Source organism: Protopterus annectens, chromosome 9.part0 (assembly GCF_019279795.1).
Source record: "Protopterus annectens isolate FY-2018-M chromosome 9.part0, PAN1.0, whole genome shotgun sequence".
In the NCBI taxonomy this organism is placed as follows: Eukaryota; Metazoa; Chordata; order Ceratodontiformes; family Protopteridae; genus Protopterus; species Protopterus annectens.
In genome coordinates, this window is record NC_056743.1 from 290,303,231 (window position 1) to 290,316,098 (window position 12,868).

Sequence of the window (12,868 nt, forward strand, 5' to 3'; positions counted from 1 at the left end):
TGCCTCAGGTAAGGTCTACTCACTCCCTCATCCCAGACCCCAGAGAGCCAGCTCCTCAAGAATCCCCTGTGGGGATCTCATCCTCTTCCGAGGCCTCTCCTGAATTGGCAGGGGAGCCCCCGAGGAAGAGAAAGTGCAAGAGGAAGCACATAGACTCACCCAAGTCTGTCACCTCGGACACGGATTTAGAGGATTCTGAGGGTTCCCCCCGTTCCCCTTCTGAAGATGTCTCCTTTGCAGACATCCTGGAGATCTTGAGACAGAGGGGAAATTGGCCAGCCCTTAACCCTTCGGAGGATGAATCTGTGTATCTTGAGGCGTTCGGCTCTCGCCCTTCCACCTCCTGGGTGTCCCCCCCCCTTTGACCCCCTTATGCAGGTGGTAGCAAAAAAGGCTTGGACGGCTCCTGACTCTGTGGACCCCACCCCCAGGAGACCTTCAAAGTTTATTACAGCACCAGCAGACAAACAATTTCTGACTAAGGGAGTTTCTGTGGATGCTATGGTGGTAGCTGCTGCCACTAAGAAGGAACTAGCTGATCCTTCAGTGCCTGTCCATCCCCCTAACAAGGAATCTAGGTCTATGGACAGGTACGGGAAGCGGATGTTTTCGTCAGCGACCTTTTCAATGCGTTCGCTGAACTACCTCTGTCATTTCACTCATCTTCAAAGAGACTTGATCAAGGAAGCTAGTGAGATGTTAAAGGATCCTACAGCTGTGGGTTTTCAGGACAAGATGAACGCTCAGCTGGCTACCCTAAATTCTATAGCAAACTCCTCCATGCACCTCCTTTCATATGCGGCTGATGGAGCGAGCAGAGCCGCAGGTACAGGTGTGGCCTTGCGCCGGCATGCCTGGATGCGGCTATGCAATTTTGCGGACCCCTTTAAGACATCTTTCACTAATTCCCCGTTTGACGGATCGTCCCTTTTTGGTCCTCAAGTGAAAGAAACCTTGACAAGGTGCGAGACTGATGGCAAAACTCTTTCTGCCGTCGGAGTCCGTTTTTCTACTCCTTATAGGCCTTACCCCAAGGGCCAGAAAAGTGGAAAGATGTGGTTCCGCAAGCAATCTCAAGGGGCTTTGCCTGACGCACAGAGTCGGTTCCCCTCTAGAGGCAGAGGGGGGAACAATAATGGTAGACGCCGCCCTAGAGGCAGGGGGGGTCCGCAGAACCAGGGCAATCGAGAAACTTTTTCCGATAAGCCCTTTCAGCATCCCTGAGGTGTTGCCCGGCTGTCCACCTTCGGAGGCAGTTGGGGGAAGACTATCACTGTACCCAGAAGCCTGGCGTTCTCTAACTCAAGACAAGTGGGTACAGTCCATCATTTCCGAAGGCTATTCCATTCCATTCTTTCGCTCTCCTACCCAATCAAAAAAGTCCCTTCCAGATGTTCCACCCGCTCAAAGGGAACAAGCAGCATTAGAAATATCAAAGTTACTTGTAAAAAGAGCCATTCAACCAGTTCCAGCAGACCAGCAAGGATCCGGAATCTACTCCAAATTCTTTTTGGTTCCAAAGAAAACAGGGGACTGGAGGCCCATCTTGGATCTCAGTATCTTGAACAAGTCTGTCAAGAAAACAAGGTTTCGGATGGTCACGCTGCAATCCATCCTACCCCTACTGGGGAAGGAAGACTGGATGTGCTCTATAGACCTCCAGGATGTGTACTATCACATAAAAATGAACAGACGCTCCAGGAGATTCCTCCGCTTCAGGCTGGGAACCAGTCACTTTCAATTCAGGGCCCTGCCCTTTGGACTCACCACAGCCCCCCGGGTGTTTACCAAATACATGGCAGTGGTTGCCTCTCATCTGAAACGCCAAGGATTCCAGGTGTTTCCATACCTAGACGACTGGCTCCTTACAGCTCCCACCAAGCATCTTCTGCTACTTGCCAGAGACTACACTTTTTGCATCTTTCGAAAGCTAGGTATCTCAATAAATTGCGAAAAGTCTGTTTTGTTGCCTTGTCGTGCTATTACCTTCATAGGCACAAATCTAGACACAGTCAGCATGTCAGCGAGACGCACAGATCACAGACATACACAAACTGGTCTCTCTTCTTTTCCACAGCAACAAGATCAAAGTCAGATTGGTCTGGGGATAATGGCAGCTGCTATCCCTCTACTTCTATTAGCCAGATTTCACATGAAAATCTTACAATGGATGCTCTTCACACAATGGTCATACCAACAACTTCCGATGTCCCACACCATTGTGATAACCCAAGCATACAGGAATCATCTTCGTTGGTGGATTTCTTCCCCACAGCTCTTCTTAGGAAGACCCTTTGTCCCTCCCCCTCCAGTTGCTACTCTGACGACAGACGCCTCCCTGATCAGGTGGGGGGGGGCATTATCAGGGAAGGACAGTCCAGGGCATATGGCAACCTCACGAACGCCATTTGCATATAAATGTTCTAGAGATGAGAGCAGTGCTTTTAGCGTTGCAAGCCCTTCAAGACTATCTTCCGGTGGGAACGATAGCAATACAGACGGACAACATGTCTGTAGTGTGGTATATCAACAAACAAGGCGGAACCAGATCCTACCCCCTATGTCGAGAGGCACTCAGACTGTGGCAATGGGCGATTTCTTCTCAGCGGTTTCTGATTGCAACGCACATCCCCGGGAAGTCCAATATTATAGCGGACAAATTGAGCAGAGCTATTCTCATGCCTCACGAGTGGTCTCTGAAGAATTCAGTATTGAAAAAAATTTTTCTGAAGTGGGGCCAGCCTTGCTGCGACCTTTTTGCTACTCTCCAAAACAGCAAATGCAGAGATTATTTCACCCTCTTTCCTCTACCAGGCCATCCCAGCAGAGACGCTCTGGTCCAGATTTGGCCCCGGGGACTTCTATACGCATTTCCTCCCTTCCCACTAATTTCTCAAGTGATACAGAAAGCCATCGCTCAGAAAGCTTCCTTGATCCTCATTGCCCCTTACTGGCCTCGACAGGTTTGGTTCCCCTTTCTACACCATTTTCTGTTGGAGCAACCCTGGCATCTGGACCTAGTTCCAGATCTTTTGACCCATCAGTCGGGTCAGTTACATCGCTCCCTTCCCTCCCTGAACCTCACTGCTTGGTTTCTCCAATTCCAACCCTAGCCAGGCTTCCACTAATATCTCACTCAGTTCGAGATATTTTAATAGCTTCCCATAAATCCTCCACTCGGAAGATTTATCTTAGTAAGTGGAAGCGTTTCTCCTTTTGGGCTCATGGAAGGGACATAGATCCTTTCACTGCTCCCATTCAATCGGTCCTTGATTTTTTAGCCGAACTATTCCACTCAGGTTCGTCTCCTTCTACTCTTAAGGTTCAATTGGCAGCCATATCTAACTTTCATGTGGGCATCTCGGATTCTACCATCATGTCTCACAAGCTTTGCAAAGCTTTCTTGAAGGGAGTTTTTCTTCTCAAGCCTCCTACAAGAAATCCTCCTCCTTCTTGGGACCTTAACTTAGTTCTCACATCTTTGATTCTTCCCCCTTTTGAACCTGCAGCTTCCTGTTCAATGAAATTGCTATCCTGGAAGACATTCTTTCTGGTAGCCATTACTTCAGCTAGAAGGGTCTCAGAGCTTCATGCACTCAGCAGTCGACCACCATATCTTTTGTTTCATAAGGATAGGGTATCCTTACGGACCAATCCATCCTTTTTACCTAAAGTAGCCTCTGTGGCAAATCTAAATCAAAACATTGACCTTCCTGTGTTTTTTCCTAACTATTCTAACAGGTCTGAACAAAAATTACATTGGCTAGATGTTCATCGACAATTAAGGTATTATTTGGATAGGACCAAACAGACCAGAAAAACTGACCAATTGTTTGTCTCTTATGCAGAAGGCAGAAAGGGCCTTCCAGTTTCGAAAGTATCACTCTCCAGATGGCTTACATCCTTGATTTCCTTTGTGTATGAGATTAGACACCAAAAGTTGCCTAACAGACCTAAGGCTCATTCAACTAGAGCTTTGGCTACTTCTATAGCTTTCCAAGACAGGCTGCCTATTGATACGATTTGTGCAGCAGCTACATGGGCTACTCCTCACACTTTCATTTCTCATTATAAGTTGGATTTAGCTTCTAGACATAGAGCTAACTTTGGTTCCACTGTACTCAAGAGTCTGTTCCGATAGGCCACCCGGGACAAGGTGCTAGGGACTCGGTCCCATCCAGCAAGAATGAAGGCGAGATGGATAACTTAACATATAGAAGTTATGTTCTTACCATAACGTTCCATGTTAGTTGTCTTCTTCTCGCCTGCCCCACCCTCCTTCCCCCTGGCCTGGACAGACCTAGAGGAGTTTGATTGTGACCTTTCTTCCTACCACCTCTATTGTATATATGTATATACTTTACTATGTATATATTCCTTCATCAAGTTATAGGTCACCTTCCTTCTGTCATTTTATAGAGGTGGGTTTCCCATTTCCAGTATTCTGGATTTCTTTGGCTGGGCCTAGCTTACAAACGAGATCTGAGGTATTACCACCTAGCATTGTGGGATATAAGGGGAGCCTCGAGCCGGTGGAACCAACTCTCGAGCTTTTGAGTGGCCGAGTCAGAGCCGAGGTCAGCTCCGAACCCATCCAGCAAGAAAGAAGGCGAGAAGAAGACAACTAACATGGAACGTTATGGTAAGAACATAACTTCTATTTCTATAATAGGCAAATTACATGAGTCCCTGGATGCATTATGTTGAGGATGAATAAAGGGGATTTTTTTCCTGCTTGATTTTTTTCTTTTTTTTTTTTTTGTTGTTTTTATTTTTTTCTCTTAAATATTCTGTGTCTCCAGGCAGTACATTAAGAAAACAATCATTATTAAATGCTTTTCTAACCCTCCATTCCATACCGTTACACAAACATACCACATCTTCAGCTTCTACTTTCTAAGCTAAATACAAAAAGATGCAGTAAGAAAGGATAGAGAATGACTTACCCAGTAAGTGGGTTACTCTACTCTGCTGATCAACAGAAAACTGCACAATGATCTGTGAGTTTTACAGGTATAACTAGTAATCAACAAAGCAACTAAGAGGTGGCATGTTTGGACCCTGTTTTATTTCTTAGCTCCTTTCCTTATGTGTCCATCAGTCCCCATATTCTATTGGGCCATCTGGTCCTATGATTCCAGTTGATGAAGGATGCCAGCAGAGTTAAGCAATGGACAAGGATCATAACTAACATCTGTGGAGATTAGGTTTTTTAATTAATGTTAGCCAGAAAGTACAACACAATATCTTAACCTGCAGGGCCTTCGCAACTGTGTACTTCCAACAACCCACACCTCCAGCAAGAGTGCACACCCTGCTTGGAGCCCCAGCCTCTAACACACACACACACACACACACACACACACACATACACACACACACACACACACACACACACACACACACACACACACACACACATCTCCAATTCAGGTTCTGCAGTTTTAGTTCTGTTTGCAGGTAAGCATCTTTACTCAGAATTATGCCCCTTTTTAATGTGGGCAAGGATGCTTCAGCCATTCAGTCCCATTCCCCACCCTGGTGGCTTTGCAAGTGCATGGGTCACTAATTAGCCCTAGGTCTTGTGGGGCACAGTGAGGTCCAAGACCTTTGCCAAACATAACTAGCTTCTTGCAAGGCTTTCTTTAATCCCTTGAATTTAGACGCTGTCATTTCTGCCTGGCTGGTTTGCATAAAAGCTGAATAGTAATCTTTTCTTGGACAATATATTGACTTGACTAAGCAAAAACTAAACGTTGACTTTTAGGGATGCTTTCTTAGGAATAGAAAATGGTAGCACATGAAAAGCATGTCTAACAGGCCTGTTCTTGTTAATTTTTGTTTCTTAGGTTGATGTCACTTGGTTCTACTCGAATTGCCTGTCAGACACATGTGGCTGCAGCCGTGGTGGGGACTGTGAGTGCTTCTGTACAACGGTGGCAGCGTATGCACATCGTTGCTGTCAGGAAGGAATTCTTGTTGACTGGAGATCTCCGACAGTCTGTCGTAAGTACTTAGCAAGAGAGATTTTCCTTGGTTACTCATAATGTGAAACAATGAATTAATTACTGTTGGTGCTACATTTTGTACAACATAAATACAGTTATATGAAGTTCAGAATGAAACTAAATATTATCTTGCTATTTTCTGTGACTTTATTAAGCTCCTATGAGACTAGAGTGTACTTTTTATGAAAAAAGGCCACCTGTTAAACAAATGGTAGAAAATTTGTATATTTAGGATAAGACATGAAACTAGAGTTAGCCACTTGGCCCTATAGGAAAGACCTGACACAGGGCTATTACTGCCAAGTTTTGTCTGACCTTTGAAACTGGATAGCTAGCTTCATCATTCTCTTGCTGTTTGTAGCAAGAGAGAGAGAGAGAGAGAGAAAGAGAGACAGGAAAAATAAATGCTTTGCACTAAGGAAACCTGAACCCTTCAGACTTGTGTCATAATTTATTGTTATATCTCCTTTTAAAGGAACATTATTAGTTTCCCCCTTGGGCCTCTTGAGGGTGAAGCGGTTTGTGGTTATCTGGAGTTTGACTACTATCTGATGCCATTCCAAAAATAAAGAAGTAAAAATTATGACTGGCTGTAAGTAGTACATGAGCACATTCCTTGGTCATCTGCAAACAAGGAAAATTTAGCTAACAAAGATGATTCTACCTTTACCTGCTCATGGATCTCCACACTTTAGCTGGTTTTATCAATAAACCAGCTTTAAAGTTAATGCACCTAACTTTGATAACTGTATTTTAAATTATAGATGCATTTAATTAAAAACTATAACCAGATTATGGTAGTTTTAGAATTTATTTCTGTTCATTTTTAAACTCTGTGTAACTTCGCAATTTCAAATAATAGATAAAACTTAAATGATATCCACAGATACTACAATATACACTTTGCATATTTGCTTCTGAAATGGATATACACAAATCCATATGATCAAAAAAGTGTTATTTGCCACAGCTGCCACAACTGCATTTAAACTGGTACTTTAGAATTACACTAAACATACTCTGTGGTTTATTTACCTGCAAATAATTTCCAGAATCATGTTATTTATTTTGATATTTGATTTGCTTCCATTATGAGAAATGAAAGTGAATGCACTGAGGACTGGAATCCTCAAAGTGTATTCACTGAAAAAATTACATAAAAACCCTTTTTAAGGGGGAAATTCACCCGAAAGGGAGTCCCTGCTGGCACAGCTCACCGACCGTGATTTCCTATGGACGATCTCTGCTCCTCGATGGGTTTGAACCTCGGGTAACCATAGTTCGAGAGTTCAGTCTCCATATACCAGAGTAACAGTTTAATTCATTACAGTTTTTTTGCTACCTGTTATATTACATTACATTATATTGTTATGAAAGCAGAAAAAGACAAGCTGTCAATCTATAATACTCTGTGCAACTAGTATCTTCAATTTCCCTTCCTGTGCCACATATCTTTGTCCATTGCTCATCTCAGGCCTTTTGCCTTGCCTTTGCTTCTGTTTTAGTTCAGCACTCTTCCCAGGTCTTCCTGTTAAGGCTTTGTTGTTTAACAATCCATTTGAGTGGCAGATAACCTATTTTATTTATTCACTACCCTTTCTATAAATAAATACTTTCTAATGTCTAGACTGTAGTGTGTACCTTAATCTGGTAGGCATGCCACTCTTCCTTCCTCTGTCTTTTTTCTTAACCTCTGTACCATCTCATAGTCTCTTAAGAGTGTTGTGAATCCTTATTATAGCTCTTCTGACTCACCTATCCTCAGTTGCAATCCTTGCAGATAATATTTAGCTTCCATAATCTCTCATTGGTCCATTTGTCCTCCATTTACCTTGTTACTCTGGTAGCCGTTCTTAGTACTTTCCTGTCTATCTTGATAGCGTTAACCCTGTATGAGCAGCATAACCAAATATACTACTGCAGATGAGGTCTGATCAAAGAGCAGTGGAAGGGTATAATAGCCTCTCTATTTGTGGTATCCATTGTCTTAAAAATACAGCCTACTATCTTACTGGACTTGTCTACAGCTTTCAAGTTTATGCTTAGTAATTCATTTCTGATATAACTACCACAACAAAGTATTTTCTGGATATGTGATTTTTAGGTTCAATTTTTCAAACTGATATTCCATTTTGGAATTGTTAAAGCCCAGCTGAAATGCTTTATGCTTCCTTGCATTAAAAATTAGATGCAGCATGCAAAGTTTCTCTGGCAGTCTCCTAAAGGCTTGCTGCCCTATTGTCTAATATACTGTCATCCACAAATAGATTGAGATTGTACTTGGTGCACATGATAATGTCTGATACAAATATAACATATCTAGTCTAAGAAATAACCGTTACCAAACCTGCTAGCCACGTTATTTACCTTAAACATGGTTTAAATCCCATATGAGAGCCAAATTAAGCAGATGGCAGACATACTTTCCTCACACTTCCAGATGCAGTCAATTCACAAATAGTAATTCACACACTTGTAGCCACTGATAGATAGACAATACGTAGACCACACAGCCTGTGCAAAGCAGTAAATCAATGAAACAACTGACTAATACAGACATCTTATACATGTGGGTAGCCACTGTGTATAGATACACAGTGTAGTACAAAAAGGAAGGGAATATTCAGGAATGCTGATCAGAACAGAAAAATATGCTTCCAGATGTCACCAGCTTGTATTCCCGAATCCCCAAATGCTACCTTCCCTTTCATTTGTGGGCCTTTCTATGACAGGTTTTCCTGTCTACTTTAAGGGACTGCATGCATGAATCACGTATTGTATCAGTAACTGGCATCATCTACTGCATTCCTGAGACAATCCAGTCAAAGAGATCATAAATCAACATCACTGTATCCACACGCTCATATCCAGTGCATGTGTACCATGCATTCAAATGTCCTGTTAGCAGCAGCAAAGCAATTCTTTATAAACAGTAAGTGTAGTGTCAGCTTCTCTCTTAAGTTTGCACTTATGAATAACAAAGTAGACAATGTTCATTTTAAAATGAGTATCACACTGTTTCAGAAAAGTAGATTTGCAATAAAATGCAGCAGTACTTTTTTGGGGCGTGGGGGATTCTGGCATCTAGCAGAAAAGCTAAAAGGTCCAAATTTAGTAACTAGTGATCATTCTGATGCTGTAGTGTATAAGGGCCACCTACGGCAGGCGCCTTTTTTGATGGAATACTAAAAGAGGTTATTGGATTTTTGACATTGGAGTACAGCATTGGTGGGGGTGATGCTCTCCTGAGTGTGTCATCCTTCATATGAGATATTAAACTGAGGTTCTGTTTGCTTGAATTGTTGATAATTCAGGTGGAAGTAAAATATTCCAGGGCACCTATCAAAAATAGTTGAGGTCCTTTATGTATATACAAAATGAACTCTTATTTACAACATATTTACATATTGGGAAAATTTGTTGGGGAACTTCCCCAATGCCCTGTTCAAAGTTCCCCTTGTAGTTTAAATAACATCTTGGGTTTTCCCTAAAAAGAGGTTACTTGCCTAGGGGGACTAACCCAATTAGCAAACGGTAAAGGAATAAACACATAAATATCTACTGTTTGTCTCTTGTTGCTGTAGCAATCTGAATAGAAATTAATTACAGAATGCTCATGTACATATAGAAGGGTAAGTTTAGTATAAAGTAAAATGCAAAAATGGAGAACTTAGAAAGGCAGAGATGGGTAATTTTAGCCCAATGTAAAATGTAAAAGTGCAGAAGTAAGAGATGCAGATAGACAGAGAGCGACAAATGCACAAGATTATTATTAATTAAATGTCAAAATGTAACACTATGTTACGTGATATGATGAAAGTAACACAGTTGTGTTCTGCTTAGTAAGCAAGCAATATAAATAAATGTTTGTTTGTCTTTTCGGCTTTTCCTGGTTAGGGGACGCCACAGTGGCACTCCGGTCCACTAATGATTGGCAGTAGATTTTTATGATGCCGAGTTGCCAGCCCAACGTCCAACCTTCAGCAAAGGCACGCCCATTCACGCATGTCTTTCAGAGGCCACTCGACCACGGTGAGGACATGCAGACTCCACACAAAAGGCACTCCAGCCGATAATCAAACAGGAGAACCTCTTGCTGTGAGGCAACAACACTACCGCTGTACCACTGTGGCTTTTTAAGCAATATAAATAAATAAATATATTAATTAATTATTGTATCCATCCATTGAATCAGACCTGAAAAAGCAGCAAGACATTACAGCCTCTTTAAAGCTCCAAGTGTTCCATGCAGAAGTTATGATCATAGCTTACGTACATCTGACTCATGGTTGGAAACTGGGACCAGTCATTGAATCCCCCCAAGATGAGAAAAGCCTTCAGGGGAGTTTAGTACAGACAAATATGTGGTGCCAAAGCCATGGCTTAAAATTCAGTACCAAGAAATGCATTATAGTACAATTTAGGGAGTACGCCACCCAGGGTAACTGTGTAACCAATAAAACACCCTTAAAAGTTGATTCACTAGTCAGCGATATGGGAACTCATATAGCTGGCCTTCCACCAACATGTGTACAAAGTAGTAAGAAAGTCCTTCTATGTTGCTCAACTTATAAGCAAGGGCATGGCATGTAGGTCCAGAGAGGTCATCATACTACTGAATTCGTCCCTCATCAGGGCCATCATAGAGTATAATGCCTCCTTTAGTATTTACCTGAACAGACAAGGAACCAAATGGCACATTCAAAAAGGTTCCTTACAAAAAGAATTCAGTGCAAACTTCACCCTCCTCTCAACCCCAAAAGGGCCCATAACCATACCAGAAGAATGTAGAGCCCCTGAAATCACAGACACTCTGGTTAAAACAGCCCTCTCCAAAGCCAAAAACACAGCATCAGTGGGACCGGATGGTGTCCCAGGCTGTGTCCTACTTGAGCTCAAAGATGAACTTACCCCTCACCTAAACACACTGTTCAAACTCAGCCTCTCCACAGGCTACACACCCACAGAGTGTCTCACAGTAACAGTTATTCCACTCCAGAAAGGTGGAGCCACAACAGACCCCGGGAAATATCACCCTATAAGCCTGACTAGCTTGGACTGCAAGGCTATGGAGTGCATCATCATGGAACTGATTAACAGAGACATTGGGAACCTCCAAACACTGGACCCTACCAAGTTCGGCTTTGTTTAGGGCAGATCATGCCTCCTACATCTGGTGGACTTTTTTGAGACAGTTACCAAGGCTATAGACGAGGGAAAGGTGGTACACACAGCCTACCTAGACCTTGCAAAGGCCTTTGACACCATTCCCCATTCTGGTATTATAGACAGGCTCACCAGCCTGAACATAAACCCCTATGTCACAAGATGGGTTACCAGTTGGCTGTCGGACAGAACCCACATGGTGAGAGTTGGGGGAGCTAGGTCCGACTCTAAACCGGTTACAAGTGGCATTCCCCAGTGCTCAGTCCTAGGACCCCTCCTGTTCGGCATATACTTCTCAGAGATACAGGTAAGCACAGGAGGACTATGGCTGACCAAGTTCACAGACGAATGCAAACTAGGGGCTATAATTGACTCTCCAGCTGACATAGACATCTTCCAAAAGGGTCGCACTGAGATGGATACCTGGTGTCAAAATCATGACCTCAAGCTAAATGCCAAAAAGTGCATAGTCATCCCCTTTGGAAAAACAAAGTACCCACAAACTACCACATAGGTGGTAGTCCCCTAAATACGGAAGACATAATAAGGGATCTGGGGACCCAAGTAGATAATAATCTCTCCTGTGATAATCACATTGCCAAAGTGGTTAGAAAATCCTTCTATGTGGCCACCTAATCACAAAAGGGTTCACATCCAGAACAAAAGAGGTCATTGTGCCCCTCTACTCATCACTCATCAGACCCACCATAGAGTACAATGCCTCATTTGGGATGGTACCTTACAAGACACCTGCAACAGCTGGAAAGAGCACAGAACTACCTCACCAAGAGGATCACTGGCCTCAAACAGATGCCCTATGCAGCTCAACTGAAGAAACTCCAGCTGTACTCGGTTGTATACTGCCTGCTCAGAGGTGATCTCTGCCTGACATACAAGGCCATGTCCAACCCAGAATTGATGGACATGCTCCACCTAATGAAAACTATATCCCCTCGAGCCACACGCTCTAGGGATCTAAACCTCACCACAACAATAAATAGGACATGCTGGAGAGATAGATTCCTGTCCCAGAGACTTCCCATGCTTTGGAACAAGATTCCAATCTACATTAGGCAGAGCTCCTCGCTAACATTCTTCAAGAGAAACCTTGACGAGTGGATGGGAAACAGAAAGTTTACCCCAGGGATCACTTCAATGGGTCTGCTGGACAAAGGCACAGGGAACTAATCTAAGGTGGTGGTGAAAGCCAACATATTCTGGCTAGGCTTATAAATGCCTTCGGGCAGATAGCCTAGTACCTACCTATGAACCTATAAAGCCCCATCCTGTTGTTTTATACATGTAATCTGAAAAGGAAATTTCTGAAATAAATTGTTGTTAAGCCATGAAATATTACTGTAAGCTTTAGCTGGGCACTGCATAAGTGTTGATTGCAATACAAAATAAGCAAATGGAAAACAGTTTTCTAAACAAGTTCCACTATTACCCTGGTTTATGAACACAGGTCAGTTAACTATGATACTTTTCTTATAGTGTTTTTGTTTCTTTCTTATTTTTTACATCTCACCTGTTTCCTGTTGACCTTTAGCCTTCCTTCCTCATACAGGCAGCCATCATGGCTAGGCCCGTATCCTTACTTCCTGGTGTCTGACATGAACAGTAACATCAGAACAGTGGCATTCTGTGCTGCATCCTGGCAGTGAATGTTCACAAACACATACCTAATAAGAGCT

At 42.9% G+C, this 12,868-nt stretch overlaps 1 protein-coding gene across 2 annotated transcripts in view; it reads left to right on the top strand.

The window, feature by feature from the left end:
• OTOG (otogelin) overlaps positions 1-12,868 on the top strand; it is a 2,079,396-nt gene that overhangs the window by 1,285,704 nt on the left and 780,824 nt on the right. For both annotated transcript variants that reach the window (XM_044082876.1, XM_044082877.1), the window contains exon 30: positions 5,850-6,006. In XM_044082876.1, the coding sequence (XP_043938811.1) occupies positions 5,850-6,006 (157 nt within the window). The remainder of the gene's footprint in view (positions 1-5,849; positions 6,007-12,868) is intronic.